The 20592-nt window shown below is 35.4% G+C and overlaps 1 protein-coding gene across 3 annotated transcripts in view; it reads left to right on the top strand.

The window, feature by feature from the left end:
• Positions 1-20592, top strand: part of GABRA2 (gamma-aminobutyric acid (GABA) A receptor, alpha 2) — a 107306-nt gene that overhangs the window by 50500 nt on the left and 36214 nt on the right. For all 3 annotated transcript variants that reach the window (XM_014534256.1, XM_014534261.1, XM_014534253.1), the window contains exons 5-6: positions 14815-15035; positions 17447-17529. In XM_014534256.1, coding sequence (XP_014389742.1) covers positions 14815-15035; positions 17447-17529 — 304 coding nt within the window. The remainder of the gene's footprint in view (positions 1-14814; positions 15036-17446; positions 17530-20592) is intronic.

Genomic DNA, 20592 nt, shown 5'->3' with positions numbered 1-20592 from the left:
TTGTTTTCATGAAAGCTTTTTTGAAATTTTAAAAATCTACATCCCCATGAGCCTATGTTCATTGTATTTTACATATAAAGGATGTATTTTTTTCTTGATTGTCCCTATAAACAAAAAAGTATTTTAATAAAACATTGAAAGGAGAATGGGAAAATAAAATAAACATTAATGTTTATATGCAAATAAATAAATAAAAATAAAAAGCTGGTAGCTAATGTTAGGCATGTAGTCATTAGCAACAACAAAAAATTTAAACTCCTTCATTTTTGAATTGAAATCAAAATTTGGTCGCTTTTAAAAAATATATAATTTATTGATTTCAGAGAGGGAGAGATATATAGAAACATCAATGATGACAGAGAATCATTGACTAGCTGCCTCCTGCATACCCCACACTGGGATCAAGCCCACAACACGGGCATGTGCCCTGACGGGGGATCGAACAGTGGCTTCTTGGTTCATAGGTCAATGCTCAGCCACTGAGCCACGCCAGCCAGGCAAAATTTGGTCTCTTCAGCGAACTTCACCTAAGAACTTTAAAAAATTTTAGCACACTCATGATTTGATTTCTTATTTTGGAGGCCCCTACCACACTTTATATTAAACATTAAAATTGACTTACATTCCAAACTATATATAATTGAGTTGAGTGGAATTATGGTTGGCAACATTTAAAAAAATCACTTTGATTTTTTAATTTTCTTTTTCTGTTTTGGAATGTATTTGTATGTGTGTGTGTGTATGTGTGCACAGGCACCTATATATTGAGATATTTTCCCAAATGAAATAAATATTTTACATCTCAGAGGCTGTTGAAAGCTTTGTGGGCCCTCAACAGTTTTCTAATGTTCCATTTCTCTGAATATCCCAGCCTAACACAGTCCTATAGAATTCTCTTTGGTCATGTCCAAATTTCTACTTTATTTCTATCTTTATTCACCTGCTTACTCAGTCTTACCAGTAGTTTGCTTGGAGGAAGTCTGATTAATTGCAAGGCCACCAAGTGAGCACCTATCATCAGCATCCAGTCAGAGGAAAGAATCCACAACAGTCATTTGCACAGGGAAAATCCAATATAATTAATGATGAACTGGTAGAAGTGGTTAAATAATAAAACAGGGTAAAAGAAAACCAATCAATGTAGAATTAGCAAATGCAGAAGGCAACGTCTGCTTCTAGGAGTGAAGCATCATGAACAAGGAAGACAGTGAGGACTTGGCAGAGCGCCTTGCCACTGAAGGCTGAGTCAGAGCTCAGTGAAGATTGAGTTGGTGCTCCGGGAGCCTGCCGCTGTTGCTGGTGAAGAAACCTGTGAGGGTCTTTGCGGAAGCTGGTGTGTAAGAACATCCTGCCTGGTGGCTGAAAACTCCTCGCATACCAACCTTTTGAAGCAACGCAAAGAATGACGAGGCATCTGCATCCCCAAGAGAAGCGCAGAGAGAGTCGTCTTCTTTTGCTAGGACATCAAAAGATTCCTCCCATACCTTTTGTTGACAAAGCCTAACACTGTGCCAGCTGGCAAAGGACCAGTGTTTACAGAGTCCTTCTGCAGTATCGCGGAGAAGGGGAAAAGAGGGTGGATTTGGAGCTGAGAGGCAATACACTGATAATTGGTATACACAATAATGTGTGGAATGGGGAGGATTTTGAATGAGAGCCAAGAGATGGTTTGATCACGCAACAGGTACTGTTTGCTATTTGTCCAAATCTAGAGAAGCATGATGAAGATGGGGAAAATGAAACCTGAATTATCTCTATACAAATGTAACACAGACATACACAAATATACATAATTAGTGATATTGCACATCTACCAGTGAAGACAGCACTCCATTTAAAAACATGTATGCATTTTGTGAAAAGAAATAATTTGATCTTTTTGATGATCAAACAGAGTGATTCTCAACCTTGATATTATTTTTTGCTGGAAAGTAAGATAATGAGGGAAAGTTTGAATTTATATTAAATTTATATTTCCAATCAAGAAACCACGCTTGGCTGTGACACTTTAAATAGAAAGAAAGTTATTGTAATGGTAAGGGAAAATATAACCCATATCATTATCAGCCATATATAAAAATGGCTTGCAGAAGCAATTAGGCAATGGAAGAACAGTAAAGGATAAGTTTAATTTTACTCTTATCAGCTTAGCAAATACACTCATTTCTATGCAATGCACACACTGAAGCAAGACCTAAACCCCCAAGTCTTCCTGTTCAGGTCAGTGATGCAAATATGCTGTGACATTAGCTTGAGAGGAAAAAGCAGCATAGCAGAAAGTATTAAAAACCAAGAGCACAAACACACACACGCACACGTAAACTGTATCTCAGAATCATTAACCAGTGTAATTGTCCAGAGAAAGGTGAAGTTCTAAATTATAATTAGTTTCTAATTACAATGTCTACAATTAAGTTTAATTTTTTTATTTCAACATTTAAACAATTCGTGAGTAAGAAGGTAATTAAACTTTGGAATGCACTAGCAGTTGACAATTGACAAAGTTTTTAGTAGGCATGTGCATTTTAGAAATTTATAACTCACTCCTTGATAATTTTTCTCATTGGTTTCTATATAGAAGGCTTTTCCCATATTAGTAAACACTTTTACTGTGTGTGCATATTTTTAAGGCATAATGGTATTGCCATCAATTACTGCACCAAAAATTAGGCTAAGAACCTCAGCTCAAATGGTTATCTCTTGCAGTGCTAAGTATTAAGGTTAGAACTTGAACAATGGGAACTTTGAAGTCATCTCAACATGACTGATTCAGAGTTTACCATCAGGCCATTAAGAAGTAGCCAGGCAGGGTAAGCGGTGACCTTGGTTTCTAGACCTTACTTTTTATGTTATCAAAACAGTGTTTAGTATCACTTAGATCCTCCAGAAGCTATTGGGATATTATGTTGTTTGGTAATTAACATCATAGGAAGGTATTAGAGAGTTGTTATATGTCAATATTTGGTCAAAACTTGATACTGGACTTAGATGCTAACCTTTATCAGAAGTTGTCATTTGTAAATGACCGCTGCAAATATGGCAAATATTACATATCAAAAGTAAAGACATGATGTATACTCACTTTAAAGTTGGCATGTATAAGTTGATTATTGTAAGGTTATTGATATTGTGGAAGGATAAGATTTAGACTTGGGGAACATGCATTCCTTCAGCCAATATTTTTCAGCACCCTCCTATAGTTTTTAAAAATATTCCTCAAAATGCATTGAGCATCTGCCCCGTGGTGGTCAGTGTGCATCATAGCAACTGGTCGTTCCGTTGTTAAGTCTATTTGCATATTAGCCTTTTATTAGATAGGATTAGATGCAACGATGTGCAATGATCAGTATATTTTTCACTTGCAGCCCTTAGTCAAGATAGGATATGATTTGTTCGGTAATGGGGTGAACCCATAGGTGTTGCCCACAGTAAAACCTCACCTAGGGAATTTGGTAACAATTTCACAAAAGAGGGCAAGTAAAGGTAGTCTGACTAGTTTGACTCCGTCCTTTTTCATCTTGCAGGGGGGAGGGTGTGAGAACTAAGGACATCCAGTCATAGCTCTCTTGGCTTCTTCAGAAAAGAGCACTCCCTACCACCCCTCCCCCTCAATTCTTTTGTATAAACTAAATAACAAACAGCTATGATTTCTGAACCTGAGTGATTAAAAAAAACCCCAAAACATTGCAGAGGTTGAATGTTTTTCCCCAGGTTGCCAGGGTGGAATCTGTCTTCTTGGGAGAGCCGCGCTGAACTTGTATGTCTTGATTAAGAATAATATATTATCCATTGGTGTCAGTCCCATACATTTTCCAGGAGACATCATTCCAGGTAGATATTTGGAAGACACAGAAGGTATCAGATCCCAGGATGAGGATTTAAGGGTTTCCCACAATACCCAGAGAATGTGCTTTTCATGCGAATGCGGGAGGGTATTGAAAAAGTAGGGAGATGACAACAGTGTTATATATTGTAGTAAAGTCAAGAAAAGGATTCGAGTGTGTCATTAGATAAAGAACAAGGAGATATTTGCTGATCGTGGCAACAGCAACCAGATTGCAGTGGGCTGAGCGCGTGGGAGGTGAGGAAATGGGTAAAGAGTGGTGGAGACATTTTTAAGCAGCGTGGTTGAGGCGAGGAGGCGAGACAGAGGGCAGTGGCTGGAAGGCTTTTATTTTTAAAGATTGCATTGAACTTCTCACTGTTCTCCGAGCATGCCATTATCTTTAACAGCTCTCTGGCTTTGCACATGTTTTCCCCTGTTTTTGTTGTGCTTCGCTCCTCTGTTGCCAACTGGAGATCTTTCATTTACTCAAGGCCAAGCTCACATTTCATCTTCTCTGATGTTTCTCTAGGCTACTCCAAGGAGAGTCAGCCCTTCTGGTCCTTGTGCTCCACCACATGGCGTTCACACATTTCTTATGACTTTTCACGCTGGATACTAAAAACCTTCACATATCTTTCCTTTTCCTGCACGCTGAGCTACGAGAAGGCATGAGTTGTGTTTGTTCATTTCAACAAGATTTACTAAGTACATGCTCTGTGTCTGTCACAGTGCTGAGAGCTGAAATACGTAGGTATAAGCAGTGTTGCCCTCAAGTTGTTCGCAGCGTGTGGGCGGGGGGGCGGGGGGGAGCGGTTGCGGGACTAAGAAAAAATTATCATTTTAAAACAGTGTGATCATGTTTTTTATTGCCGTGTTTATGAATTAATATGGTAGTAGAGGGGATGTGTGCTGAGGATATCGACACCTGAGAAGGCTTCTAGAAAAAGGAAAGAGCTAAGGAGGACAAATAGGGATTGGTTGGCCAGATATATAATGAGAAGAACGTCTTAGCAAAAATTAGAAGAGTTTGTTGAGTTTAGTGAAATGTAAAAGGTCAGTATAATAGAAGCCTAGAATACTCTTAGGGATATGAAAGGAGATGAGACTAGAACATAACTCTGAGTCAGATCAAAAAGGGACTTAGAGCCAATTGCCTCCCCAAAGCCAAAGTATTCCTAAATAAAACTAAAACATAGTAGATCTCTGTTACCAGAGGACTTACTATGGCATGGCTTTTTTTGATATATGTCAAGATTCTCTAAAATATTACTATTATATACAATAAATGCCCACTGTGATTAGCTTAATATAGTTATTCAAACAGACACATGCCAACATTCTCACCTGTGAATTTAAGAATTAGGGTATTGCATACTGATGACTCTTTGCTGTAAGATACCTGAGAGTTTTTCTTCTATCTGTCTCTGATGATGCCTTTCTCCTTATGTACCCTTTGTGCTTTGTTCCCAGAATCCTTGTTGCAATATTTAATTTCCAATGAGTCCTCTCCTTCTTTAATTCATAGACTAATTATTGTTTATTTCCGATGCATGCAAGAAGGTGGTTATGACCCTTGTTCTCAAAGTGAAGTAAATGTGGCCAAATGTAGGGGTCGCTAGGGAAGAGATACTGCAGCAGAGGTCAATGAGTTTGGGTTCTAAGATTGAGCATGAGGCCTTAGAGGCCCTGCAGTATCAGTATTGCTGCAGGAGAGAGTATGATGGGAGAGGATTGCTGAACACCAGGCTAGAGAGGTAAGGGAGAGGAGGCTACATTTTCATTTGTCATACAGGAACACACTCTTGTCTGTGTCCACGTGTGTGGTGATAGTGGTGGGAGGCAGGGCAGGTGGTGGAGGAGGAGCATATAGAGGGATAAATGGTGATGCCTAAATAAATAAATAAATAAATAAATAAATAAATAAAATGAATAATAAAAATAAAAGAAACACACTGATTGGAATTTACTGAGAGGAGACTGTCTTTTATTAGCCAAAAGGGTATAAAGAAATAAACGTTGGTACTTTAAAATACACTCAGTAGATCAAAGTAAATGGGAAATTACTCCAAGAACAGCCCTGCCATTTGGACATAATTCATCAAAACAGGCTACAAGCATTGACTTATAATTAATGTACCCAGGCACTAAAAATATGATGTCTTCACTAAGTCAATGTGTCCTTGAAATCATGTTTATGCAATAAACTATGCAATAGAGAGTGATTTTCTTGTTTGCAGTATTGGACTGGAAATTGTATCCCTCTCTTGATTTTGCCCCGAACAAGCTTAGACACAGGAAAACCACGGAATTTATCTATAACCACATCTTTTAAAAGATTACATTTCTGGTAAATTATTTTTGAAATATGGAACTATGTGAATTCTTTCATTTCATTTTTATCCAATAATTAGTATCACTTCTCCAGTACATTGGCCATAGGTTAGCTGCATGCTGATATGTCCTTGTGAATTTTTTGGTGTTTCCTAAATTTGCTTCTTTGTGTATTCCTAAAAGATTTTGTTTCTACTCTTATTATTACTGATTTCTTTTAGAATCTCAGTTCATGGGTCCAACTCTTAAATTTGTATGAAGAGGATGCATTGTTCTGTATTTCTCTAACAATATTCTATAACATACAAATGAAACTATTACTATAAAAGTGTACTAGTATACTCATGGTGAAATCTAAATTTCTTTTAAGGAATTTTTCTATTCTTTTCAAATACTGAGAATGTGCATTTTATATGAATTTAAGGCAATCACATGTAATAATTTGTTTGGAAATCCTGTTATTCTTAGTAGATATCCATTAAATATTATTTGGTTGTCTACTTACTCTGCCTTTTAAATATAGAAAGCAAACCCACAAAAACTAATGGATCAACTGCACTTATTTATGTATTTCTACATCTGTATACTTTTGTACTAACTATTAAAATATAAAATAAGCACCAAAGCAGAAATTGGAATGAGAGAAAGTTAAATAACTTATTGTTCAGGAATGACTGTTATATTTATTAATAAAATACACTTATTTTTGCTACCATTTAAGATTGCTGTTCATGATAATATTTTAGCAATTAATATGTTTAAATGTGTTTTATTATAATATAGCAATCAAAGGTCTGACTCTAATTCATATTTTAATGTTTGTTTTGATGACTGTTGTAGATGAAAAAGGTATATAAATTCAAATTGAGAAGTGCATTATTGGCTATTGGTTACTGAACCATCACACTAATTTTAAAAATACAACCACCAATTTTAGATATTTGTCTTCATGTTCTGAATGTTTAGTTTTCAAACAACTCATTATTTGCAATGGCCTTATGCTATCATTAACGAGTATTTCAAGGTACTTAAAATAAAGGTCATCATTAAAGCAGTGAGTCTAAACCCATATTTTAAATAGCTTTAGTATTCTTATAAATTTGCTTTTGCAGATTTTATTTTAGAGTTGATTTAGCTCATCATGTTTAATGTGGCTGATGAAGAGCTCATAGAACAGATATCCCATTTCTTGTTGTCCACTTGTGCTTATGCAATTATTAGTGTGTTTTTCAACCCATGGTGTCGTTTAGTAATAATCTCTTGAAGCCATTTGTCTATTTTCATTAGAGGGGGTTTAATCAGAACTAGATGTGATCACTTGCAAATTTAATTATGTATAAATCACAGTCCACTGAGAGCAAATGGATGAGGCATCACTGAGAGGGCCCTGTTGGAGGCTCCTTTTCTTCCCATAAGATGTTTTACATGCATGACCTTCATCGACTTGTGGACATGGTGAGAGTGCCGGTATCATTCCAGCTATTGTTGACCAGCAAAGCTTTCTTTACCCTCTATGTTTAGATAAGAATTCTATGTAGAAATAAAGATTGTAGCATTTTCTTCCTATATCTAAATGGATGTGCACACCCTACTTTGTAAACCATTGCTCTGATAATCATGCTTCAGCTCACTGGTTTTCTTTTCATGTAGGTACAATACAGTTGGTTACAGTTATTTTTACTAAGTTATAACCAACCTGCCTCCCTTGTATTAGATCACTGAGTCTTTCATTGGAGTCACATGAGGAAGTGAAGTTTTAGATGCTCTCAAACTCTTTTTTCATTCACAAAAATATTTTATTTTTCTCTCACAAGGGGCTAGCGTGATAGGTTGCAATGATTGGCAATGATGGTCCCTGTTCCCTTCTTTGTATATCTGCTCTAATTCTGCTTCCTTTTGTAATGCCCTTCCACTAAGCATAGGGTGACCTATTATAACACTTGTCACTCACCTCAACCACGTGACTTGTTTTGGCCAATGGCTTGTTAAAAGACATTAAACACAAGCAATGAGTTGAAATTAGCCTGGTTGGTTCTTTTGTACTGTGCCATTGTCATGAGAAAGATAAGCTCTAGGTAGCCCAGTGGTCCCCGAAGGAGGACAGGACACCTGGAGCAGAGCTGAGTTGCCCCAGTGTCCCTACAAGGATGTGAGTCCAGATCAGCCAGTGGCCAGCTCATCCTCAGATGCAGGAGTAAGAACGTCTGAGATCATCTGAGCCAGGTGAGGTCCACTGATCCCTAGTCTCATACGTCTGAGCTAATAATAACTGATTGCTATTTTAAGCTCCTGCATTTTAGGTGGTTTTTTGCTTGGAAGTAGCTAAAGAATGATATTAGGTAATCTCTAGATATTACAAGTGAAACATTGATTTCCCGTAATGGCATTTACAGATTCAGGATTGGGTGAGAGTACTTTTCCCCCATTATACCCTCTGTCCACTCCTCAACCCGTTGTATTCTAGCTTTTGAACTCTTTCTACGAAGCTTTCGAGATATTTCAGCACTATTTGACACTATTGATCTCTATATGCTTCTTAATTTTTTTTTCTCTCCCTTTTCCGTGTGTGTGTGTGTGTGTGTGTGTGTGTGTGTGTGTGTGTTTATGGTTCCTTCTCCTCAATTTTCTAGAGTTTGTTTCTGGTTTATTTACATTAGTTAATCATGAAACATATATAAATTATTCCTTGTATCTTCACTATTTTAATTGTCCCTGATAAAAATTATATAATGCGAACATATGTTCAATATATTAGTAATCACATTAAGTGTAAATAGACAGAATTACCATTAAAGAATGGAGATGGTCAGATTCAACAAGAAATCTCAAGTTACTAAAAAAACTCTGGAATGATATCTTCAGAGCATAGTCCCTTATTACAAATGCAATACAATTAAACATCATTGATAATAACATAAATAAGTAAAGCAAAACATTTGAAAATATAAAAACACACTTTACAATATCTCCTACAAAAAGAAAATCAAAAATCAAAATCATAATAAAATTGATTGAACTATAATTAAAATATTATTAATTATAATTATGATATAGTGATAGTAATCATGACTTTGGAACCAATGCAGAGATAAACAAATGATGGGGGGGAAAACAGATTCATACCTATATTGACACTAGATACATGAGATCTGTGGGGAAAGATGGATGGCTTCATAGAAAATTGTTTTTATCCCATTAGAAAAAAAAGGTTGGATTTTTATTTCATATGATACAGAATAGTTCCAGGACTTAAATATTAAAAGCAGAACTTTTACATTTTTATAAGAAACATACAGGGATTTAAGGACTTGGCAAAAGTAGGTTTATAGTTATGAATACTTACAACACAGTTTATTCTTGTATTATTATTCTATTATTTATTTGTGTTATTATTATTCTTGTTATTATTTTGTATTCTTACTTATGATTCATCTTTTAGGTAATGATGGCAGGCAATTTAACCAACTTTTACCCACTGCTGTAATTATGATATATTTTATAGCTTATGATCTTGATTAGTATTCTTATTGAGTCTGTGTTTAAAAAAAATACTCCTAGCCGAAACCGGTTTGGCTCAGTGGATAGAGCGTCGGCCTGCGGACTGAGAGGTCCCGGGTTCGATTCCGGTCAAGGTCATGTACCTGGGTTGCGGGCACATCCCCGGTGGGGGATGTGCAAGAGGCAGCTGATCGATGTTTCTCTCTCATCGATGTTTCTAACTCTTTCTATCTCTCTCCCTTCCTCTCTGTGAAAAATCAATAAAATACATTTTAAAAAAAATACTCCTATATAGAAAATATAAAGAATTTCTGTAACTCAATAAGAAAAAGGCAACCTTAAGAAAACTGAGTAAATGAAGTGAACAGAAAATCCATAAGAAAAAACTAGAGTATTTAATAAACATAAAAATTTGTTAAATTTCACTAGTTAACAGGGAAATCCAAATGATAGCACTATGAAACATTTCACACCAAGCATCATGGCTAAAATGAAGTATTCTCTTTACCCCAAGTTGTAAAGAATCAAGAAAGTTTATACATTGCTAGTGGATATATACATGTATACACTTCTTAGGATTTAAATTTGACTATATCTTGTTATTTTGAAGATGCACATGCAATACATCCCAGTAACCCAACTTATAATTTACTCTAGAGCAGTAGTGGGCATACTCCGGCCCATGGGCCAAATCCTGTCAGCTGCCTATTCTTGCGAACAAAGATGTGTGGGAACATACCACTCTCACCCATTTATGTGTTCCCTGTCGGGACTTTCACACAAGAGCAGAATGGAATAGTTGTGAAACTGGCCATATGGCTGCAAAGCCTAAAACGTTTACTCTCTGTGCCATTATTGAAAAAGTTTGCTGACCTCTGCCCTAGACTAACTGTTACACTTTTGTACTAAAATCATGGTGTAACAATTTTTATAGCAGTATTGCTTATAATAGTGACAAGCTGGAAATAGAAAAATATTAAAGCGAAGGAGTAAAATGAATATTGTGAAATATTCTTACAGTAGCATATTGTGAAATTTCCTATGTAGCAGTGAAAATGAAAGTATGATGAGATGTATTGGCATGAATAAATCTCAACTATGTAATTGAAAAAAGCGAGTGTCAGAAAAATATACACAGTATGGTCCCATTTCTGTAAACGTTAAAAATGTAACACACGATACATAGATGTGCATGGTAAATGGGTAAGTACATGTATGGGTGCGATACACCCCAAATTCGAGAAAATGATTTTCTCAGAGACTAAGGCAGTGTGATTGAGATGAAATAAACAGGAGAGGGAAGGCTTCAATAACATCTGGGATGACATTTCTGCTGCTGATGGTTAAAATGTATTTGTAATATTCTTTATACTCTCTTGTATGTTGGAAGACAAAGTAAAATAATATACAGATGAAAGCCATGGCCCTTTTCTTGACAATTTGCATTCCAGTTAGGAGGCAGAGGAACAAATGTATAATCTTGCCATAATGGAATGTTTTATGAGTAATAAAGATAGCTAGAGACCTGTCCATGTATTTCCAGGCATTCAAGGGACCGGGAGTGTGGTTGTGAGTAAAGCTCTTGGTTCGGGAGGATAAGGAATTTGCTCTGTTTGAGGAGTGGTAAAGTGTGAGGATCATTAGAATTATCTAGAGAACAGCATGAATGTGCCTGGTGAAAGTGGGAGAAAAAGGCTCAGAGCACACTGGATATGTTGACATGCTTCAACTTCCTTCACTGTGAATGCTCAGAAACAAATGGTGTTGCCCGGATGGCGAGTCTCAGTGGTTGAGCATCGATCTGTGAACCAGGAGGTCAAGGTTTGATTCCCAGTCAGGGCACATGCCTGGGGATGACCGGGTTATGGGCTGGATCCCCAGAGGCAGCCTATCGATTATCTTTGCACATGCAATACATCCCAGTAACCCAACTTATAATTTACTCTAGAGCAGTAGTGGGCATACTCCGGCCCATGGGCCAAATCCTGTCAGCTGCCTATTCTTGCGAACAAAGATGTGTGGGAACATACCACTCTCACCCATTTATGTGTTCCCTGTCGGGACTTTCACACAAGAGCAGAATGGAATAGTTGTGAAACTGGCCATATGGCTGCAAAGCCTAAAACGTTTACTCTCTGTGCCATTATTGAAAAAGTTTGCTGACCTCTGCCCTAGACTAACTGTTACACTTTTGTACTAAAATCATGGTGTAACAATTTTTATAGCAGTATTGCTTATAATAGTGACAAGCTGGAAATAGAAAAATATTAAAGCGAAGGAGTAAAATGAATATTGTGAAATATTCTTACAGTAGCATATTGTGAAATTTCCTATGTAGCAGTGAAAATGAAAGTATGATGAGATGTATTGGCATGAATAAATCTCAACTATGTAATTGAAAAAAGCGAGTGTCAGAAAAATATACACAGTATGGTCCCATTTCTGTAAACGTTAAAAATGTAACACACGATACATAGATGTGCATGGTAAATGGGTAAGTACATGTATGGGTGCGATACACCCCAAATTCGAGAAAATGATTTTCTCAGAGACTAAGGCAGTGTGATTGAGATGAAATAAACAGGAGAGGGAAGGCTTCAATAACATCTGGGATGACATTTCTGCTGCTGATGGTTAAAATGTATTTGTAATATTCTTTATACTCTCTTGTATGTTGGAAGACAAAGTAAAATAATATACAGATGAAAGCCATGGCCCTTTTCTTGACAATTTGCATTCCAGTTAGGAGGCAGAGGAACAAATGTATAATCTTGCCATAATGGAATGTTTTATGAGTAATAAAGATAGCTAGAGACCTGTCCATGTATTTCCAGGCATTCAAGGGACCGGGAGTGTGGTTGTGAGTAAAGCTCTTGGTTCGGGAGGATAAGGAATTTGCTCTGTTTGAGGAGTGGTAAAGTGTGAGGATCATTAGAATTATCTAGAGAACAGCATGAATGTGCCTGGTGAAAGTGGGAGAAAAAGGCTCAGAGCACACTGGATATGTTGACATGCTTCAACTTCCTTCACTGTGAATGCTCAGAAACAAATGGTGTTGCCCGGATGGCGAGTCTCAGTGGTTGAGCATCGATCTGTGAACCAGGAGGTCAAGGTTTGATTCCCAGTCAGGGCACATGCCTGGGGATGACCGGGTTATGGGCTGGATCCCCAGAGGCAGCCTATCAATGATTATCTTTCATCATTGATGTTTTTATCTCTCCCTTTCCTTTCCTCTCTGAAACCAATAAAAATATAACAACAAAACAGGAAAACAAATGATGTTCTTGAATTTTTTTAAAAAAGATCGCCTAAAATTTACTGTTTGGAAAACTTATGTGTTTCTTATGTGGTATGTCTGTAGGAGATGATTGCTATAGCAGTGAGTTCTAAAACCAATAAAACATACCATCATTTTACAGAAATGGAAAAATGGAATTGGAAATTTTATAAGAAGATGTTAAATACATTATTTACCTGGAAAAGTAAATGTCATAGGGATTCTCATTCAGTTTAATTTTAGGGAACCACAGTTGGAAAGAAACACCTGTGTAAAAATTTATCATACCCAAGGACTCATTTCTTAATCTAGTTTTTTGTTGTTGTTAATTGAATTTCATCTAACAGAATTAAACCTTTAAAACAATGACTAAACCGTGGAGAGTGAGGGTGGTTCGATTATGAATTTTCCTCCAAACAATTAGGAGCACAGCCCAGAGCCACTTTCATGACCTATTCATATGCCATTACCCATGGCTCATACTTATTATCTCCATCCAGTCCATTGTTGAGGGATTGCTGAGAATCATTTCCTTTCATTTGCTTGATTAAGATGTGCACAAATGATTTGATATTTTCATAAGTATTTGACCTTTTTAATCTTCCCTTTTTAAATTATGTTTTTATTGAGCCTCCTATACACACCCCAATGGGGGACTGAACCTGCAACCAGGGTATGTGCCCTGACCGGTAATCATACTTATGACCTTTCATTGCACAGGACAACCAGCAACCAACTGAGCCACACTGGCCATGGCTAATCTGCCTTTTTTTACACACACAGTCATACTTGAGTGAAATTGCCAATTGCTGAAGCATTTATTTTCTTCCATGTGATAACTGTGACATTGTGGTCAAAGGACAGTTCTTGAATTTCCAATCTCAAATGTGTAATTGAAAATTTTAATTATTTATCATGTGAGTATTTGCAAAAACATACATTCCATTGGTAATAATGACAGAAATGTGAACATCCAATAGATTGTCAGTATTAATCACAATTGTGAATTGTGTATCTCATCTAAAATGTGTACATTATATTATGCTGAGAAAGACAGAGATAGAAAGTGAAAGGAAAGAAGGGAAGGAGGAAGAGGGAGAGAGGCAATGAGAGAGAGAGAGAGAGAGAGAAAGAGACAGAGATTCAGCTAAAAAAATGCTGGAGAATGATAATAAAGGAATGGATCACAAACTGATCTGTATGAATAATTAATATTACATTTCAACCTGAAGGAGTTTAATTGTAAATTATTTGTATTTACATACAAATACAGCAACTTACCAAATGCAATAACTAATAACTTTCAAAGTCTTTTTATTACAAGTGATTTCATAAAATAAACTTTGTCAAAATCGTTATCCCCTAATGCATTCTTGCTAACAATATGATATCTCACCATTTATTTTAGTATTTTATAAAATAAGATATTCTACCGTTTCTTTGGCAACAGAGATGATGACTCATACAGATCTGACAGTGCGTTTAATACTTGCTTCTTTTTTTTTTTTTTTTTTGCTATGGAGAAGGCTCCCTGCTATTTCTTCCTTAAGATAAATGACAAAGCAATCCACCCAGACCCTGCCCCAAGCATGCCCCCTCTCCAAGTAGTTCTAAATTACAGGGTGAAGTAAAGCAGTTTGAACTGAGACCTTGTTCAACTGAAAAGACCATATAAAGTATATTTATTTATTATCTCCATAATAAAATGTAGTTAATTGTGTAAGTACAAATACTTTATCCCAGAAAGGAATGATCTTTCTGATTCAAAATTTACTTCTATCAATGTATCTTTCTCTCTTTTGAAACTATATTATTGGTTGGAGTTTTGTAGTCCTTGTATCTACATTTATTGTTTCCCTAAGAATGTTATTTTATATTTCAGGAGTATACAATAGATGTGTTCTTCCGACAAAAGTGGAAAGATGAAAGGTTAAAATTTAAAGGTCCTATGAATATCCTTCGACTTAACAATTTAATGGCTAGCAAAATCTGGACTCCAGACACCTTCTTTCACAATGGGAAAAAATCAGTAGCTCATAACATGACAATGCCCAATAAACTTCTTAGAATCCAGGACGATGGGACACTGCTGTACACAATGAGGTATGTTTGTAGTTTTGCTGTGATGCCTTTAAATACTGAGTAATTCATGTATTAAAAAACTGGCTAACCTGGTTATCAAGGTCAACATTAGCACAAGTCGAACATTGTCATAACAGATTATTGTAGTAGTTATAATATACTTTGTAATTACATGCACATTAAAAAATAAACATGGAATGATAGTTATGAGTTCGATTCTCATTTTAGTGTGTAAAATTTTAAGAATTGCCTTTACTATTAAGGATTAATTTTTGGCTCTTTATCTTTCACACTTCATTTTAATTAACACCTTTCATACCGCTCACGAATTTTCGCGTGTTTCGCGCGCCATCTGTTAAGGACCGCTCACGAGTTTTCTCGTTTTTCATGCGCCATCTGTTATGGACCTTAGATGTCAACACACTGTCTTGTCCACATCGAATGAAGCGATCTCATTGGTGGAAACCATGCAGGTCAATCTACGAAAAACTATATAATTGCACGAACCCATAAAGCATTGCAGTTACATTGTATTTTGGTCATTAGAATAGTCTTCGTCTTCAAGTTCCTGGCGCTTTTAGAAAATGTTTTACGCAGTACCATACGTTAAAAAAGTACTAGGAACTTTAATTGTTTAATTGTTTTTGTAAATAAAAATGTTATAATTATTGAAAAACAACACCTAAAGTGCATTATGATCTGTAGTTATGATGATTTAAACAACGTGCAGTTTGCCCCAAAACGTGCGGTCCCTGGCGTATGTCTTAGAGATTTCTATGCGGTACAAAATGTGTTAAGTACAGTTTAAGAGCATGACTTCAATTTTTCTTTATACCAGGATGTAATTTTATTTTTAATATCTCATTAGATAACCCATCAAAAAAGTTAAGTGATTTTTAAGCAAGCTTTTACTTCATTTAATATTTTGTTTCTCCTTATGAAGTTATTTTAAAGAAAATATATTTTTAAACTCAGTTTTTATTTACCAAAGCTTCGAAGTAAATTGGATACCTTAAACATATGTCTTAGATGGAACCATATGAAATTGCCATTTTGTAAATCAATAAGTGTCATGTAACATCAATTTCACTGATCCAACCTTTAAAAAAATAGCTAAAGAAATATACAGGTGTTGACACTATTATTCCACTTTAACTATTACCATGAATTCATCTTTTAAAATGTTGGTATTATGTAAAAAAGAAAATCATCACAAATCTAATAAAATGATGTATATTCTAAAATTAAATGTTTAATAAAGTCTCTGAAGCATGGATGACTTTCATCAGCATTACCCATAGACAGATGTGTCTTACAGGCATTTGATGTATTTATTATTTCATATGAAATGTTAAGTGGTAGATTTCAATTGTGAAAAATTATTTGAGAATGGGCATTCATGCAGTCCTAATCTTTAAAGAAAAAGATCTTTCGGGCTCATTACTAAATGACCATTACCTAAAATGAAAATGTTTTCTGCTGTTTCCACCTTTTTCTCTAAAATCAAGCAAAACAGAGGCAGTACTCCTGAGATTTTACACACTTTGATCACTCTATGGATCAAACAATAATTGGAAATCTGGGGTTTAAACAAAATATAAAAAGAGAACACACATAGTTTTGGAAATATTGCCTGGGGTTATTCTTAAATACTCTCTTAGAAGTATATAATCTATAATTAAATTGTTGATCACATTTGTTTTGCTCATTATAAGAGATTTTTCTGTATGTTTGATTTAGTTCATGTTTTATCTACTTTACCTTTGTGTGCCATGGAGTACTGAATAACTTTATTATAAATTTGCTGATTACTCTTTATTGTGATGAAGATACAGAAAAAAATTATATATAACATTCATAATTTAGCCAACAGTCTAGTCTCAACAAGCTATTTTTAGGGGATACATCTATATGTGCATCTGTACCTATTTCTATATTTATATTCATGAGTCTAAATATGATACTGATTCAAAGTTTATGTAATCTTGTGGGAAGTTCCTGTGAGCCAATATTGAATTCTTATATCAATTTTGTTATATGGTTGTTAATGAGATGATGGGGAAGAAAATGACATTGTTTTCATTATAGATATTTTTTCTCTAATATTTCAAATAGGAATGGTGAGGCTAATGGGAAAATAGCCCTTCAATATGCATATATAACTTCTTTACTTTTTAACAAATCACAGACTAAAAAATGGTTAAGTATATTTGTAAGTAAATATTGTTACTTGAGCTCAGATTTTGTATTTGGCTAATGTCTTCTGCCGGATCATCTAAATGTGATAGAACAGAATCAGATTTCAATGTTAATTAACCAAAGATGCTATAATGAAAGTCCTACCTCATCATTAATTTTGTTGACAACAGTAAGGAGTGATTTATCCTGACTTGCCAACTTATTTAAACAAAGAGTGGGATTTTGACTTTTAGGCTTACAGTTCAAGCTGAATGTCCAATGCATTTGGAGGATTTTCCAATGGATGCTCATTCATGCCCTCTGAAATTTGGCAGCTGTAAGTATGGGATCGGAGTTACATTTTTTGGGTAAAAAATAGCAAGGATAGTCAGCAACACTGCTTAATGTTATAGTTTCTTCTCATATTATGCAATGCTTAATACTTGCCAAGTAGGATGTAGAATTAAAAGGCATGCTGATTTCCATCACAGAATTGGCTAACCCTATTGTACTCCCAAATATCATTATATTTGAATCATGGTGTTTCATTATCATTTACATTATTGCTAATAAAAAATTATATGTTTGCCTAAGTGTGTAAGCTAGGTTAGGGGCTCCTTGAAGATCAGGACTATGTCATTTACCTTATTTGCCAAATACTAGCACATTAAAAATGCAGCATCATTATAAAATGCTCCTGCACAGTAAAAGAAACCATCAACAAAATGAAAAGGGAGCCTACTGCATGGGAGAACATATCTGCCAATGATACATCTGATAAGGGGTTCATTTCCAAAATGTATAAGGAACTCATACAACTTAACAAAAGGAAGACAAACAATCCAATAAAAAAATGGGCAAAGGACCTAAATAGACACTTGTCCAACATGGACATAAAGAAGGCCAAGAGACATATGAAAAAATGCTCCAAGTCCCTGAAAATGCAAACTGAATGTTTCATTTTTGTCAACTAAGAATGAATTCTAAGGGATAGATTCTATTGTTTATTAAAGTAGTTATCAGCCTGTTGCAAATGGCAGGCACAGATGTTGGATCTATGCAATTATCTTTCTGCTTTCTAACTAATGGAAAGTGTTTTGTTTTGTTTTTCTTATTTTCTTAAAATAAATTTGAAGGAGATGCTGTCACTGGATTGCTACATGCAGGCTCCTTCTGTGTACATAGAATATTTCAGAAATGGCTCTGTGCATTTGACCTTCTTTAGGTCACTGAGGTGATAGCTTGTATGTCAAGCAGAAGCATTTGCTCTCCCGGAATAATTGAAAAGAGGGAAGGTCAAGTCATCTCCCTAGGCCCACGAGGCATTCAGGGCAGGTTCAGGATCAATTCATGGACACTACTAAAGAGCCTCTCTCTGTGTGAACGTGTCCCATTGCATGACCCTTTCAGAAATTTTGCTCTTTCTGGCACCCCTATCTTTGCCCATCCAGGTTAGCTTTTGACTTTTCCTCCTCGTGAATAGAAATGCAGTTCTCTAACATGATTAAAAATATTTCTGACTGAGCAGTTGCCTTCTCCCCACAGACTGTACCAAGAAAAGGGAAGAATGATGGCATGTATGAATGACAAAGCTTCTAATTATTTTGATGACCATAGTTTTGTGGAATAAGTTCAATTTTGTTTTTTTCTGTCCATTCCTACAAAAAGTGTCAGCTCTCAATTTTCTTTGAGAATCTCTTCTTTGTTTAACTACAAAGCCTTCCTTTATTGTCATGGAAACCACCACTTCAATCCTGGCATTTTTCCCAAAATTATTTAAGATAGTCAATCATGTTACACAACGTAAATATGATGTTGAAAAAACTCAGCAGATGTGGCGGAGGAAAACTCATTTGCATTGCATAAGTGGCATTAAAGAGAACATTTTCAAAAGCCTTGATACCAAAGAAAGGGTTTAGTCACGATGCAGTAATGCTGGAAGAAGGAAAGGCATTTTCAGTGGACAAGTAAGAGCTAGTAAGACACCAAATATAACTGAGGTGATGTTACCATTCTGACTATGAAATAAATACACCTGAAATTATTTTAAGTGAAAATAACAAACTCTTAGCAGTGTTTCTACAGAGTAGTGGACTAGTGCATGCTTGAGAATATGGTTGTCTGTATCTAGAAGCGATACGGGCAAAACATAGAGTTTGTTGTTAGGCATTCTCTGTTTAATTGTTCTTAGGTAGTTTTCTTCATGTTCATTTTTGACACAGTAAATAGTCTTTTATTTATTCTTGCCAATGGTAGGTACTTGATGCATAAATGTTAAAGGAATGAACACCAGAATGTGGACATAGACTCACAGGCCAACCGAACTGTAACATGTTGGCACAACAAATATGGCAGAAGCAAGTCATGCCCTTTGCCTGTCTTGTTCCAAGCCCCTTTGTTTTCCCCCCAAATGTTGGAATTTCTGGAACTTTATCAGTGTTCTGAAGTAAAAGAAGCATCTTTTCTATAATTTTATACTTTTGAATTCAGTTTTTCTCCCTATTGCCTCATATTGTTATATATGCCCTCCCTGAATGGGCATCTTAGTGTATTCTGTGCATTAGCCCAAAATAAATGGAAAGTTGGCTTTTTGCACAAAAATTAATTAAAGACTATCTTGGGATTTTGTAGGTTACCAACTACTAAGAATTAGTATGCATGTGATGTTAGATATACAGTAGCACTAAAAATGGGTTATTTAATAAAATTAAATAAAATTATTTAAAAAATTTAGAGAAGGAATTTATAATGAAATTTGTAATATAAATTGTCTTTATCTCCTTTTATAGTTTCCTGAGAAACATTGCTATGGCCTCCTGGTTTAGATGTGTGTTAGTGTACCAGGGAGTGCCTCTATTCCTCACTGCACAACTTTCTGCTATGTCTTCTGTCTCCAGACCCCAAATTAAAAACAAAAACAAAAACACCCACATATTCCTATACCACTAATGAAATAATCTCTTTTGTATAGAAGACATGGGAAGGATCAGTCATTTTCTTTAACAGATTATTGTGTTCCTATCCAGGTTTTTATATTTAATAATAAATAAAAATCAAAACATTATGAGCATATTCATTAATCTGGCAAGAATGAATTGAAAACTTTTGTGTGTGTCAGGCATGGTACCAAGTGCTGAAAGTATAAATGTGAATCAGATAGAGTCCCTGACCATCTATGTCTCACTAGGGTTTCATTTCCTCTTATTTATATTTAAGAGTAGCATCAGACTCAATAGCAAAGTTGCAATTACTTTAAAAAAAAGTTTATAATTTATTAAGACTCACAACTATTTGAGTATTGTAAGGCTTTCTGATATAAAGTAGTCCAAGTGATGTGTCTTTGAATAATTAAATTATGTGCCGTTTGAATTTTATTGAAAACAGGGTCATTATTATATAT

Source organism: Myotis brandtii, unplaced genomic scaffold (assembly GCF_000412655.1).
Source record: "Myotis brandtii unplaced genomic scaffold, ASM41265v1 scaffold10, whole genome shotgun sequence".
In the NCBI taxonomy this organism is placed as follows: domain Eukaryota; kingdom Metazoa; phylum Chordata; class Mammalia; order Chiroptera; family Vespertilionidae; genus Myotis; species Myotis brandtii.
Note: the sequence above shows the minus strand (reverse complement) of the source record. Positions and strands in the feature narration are given on the sequence as shown.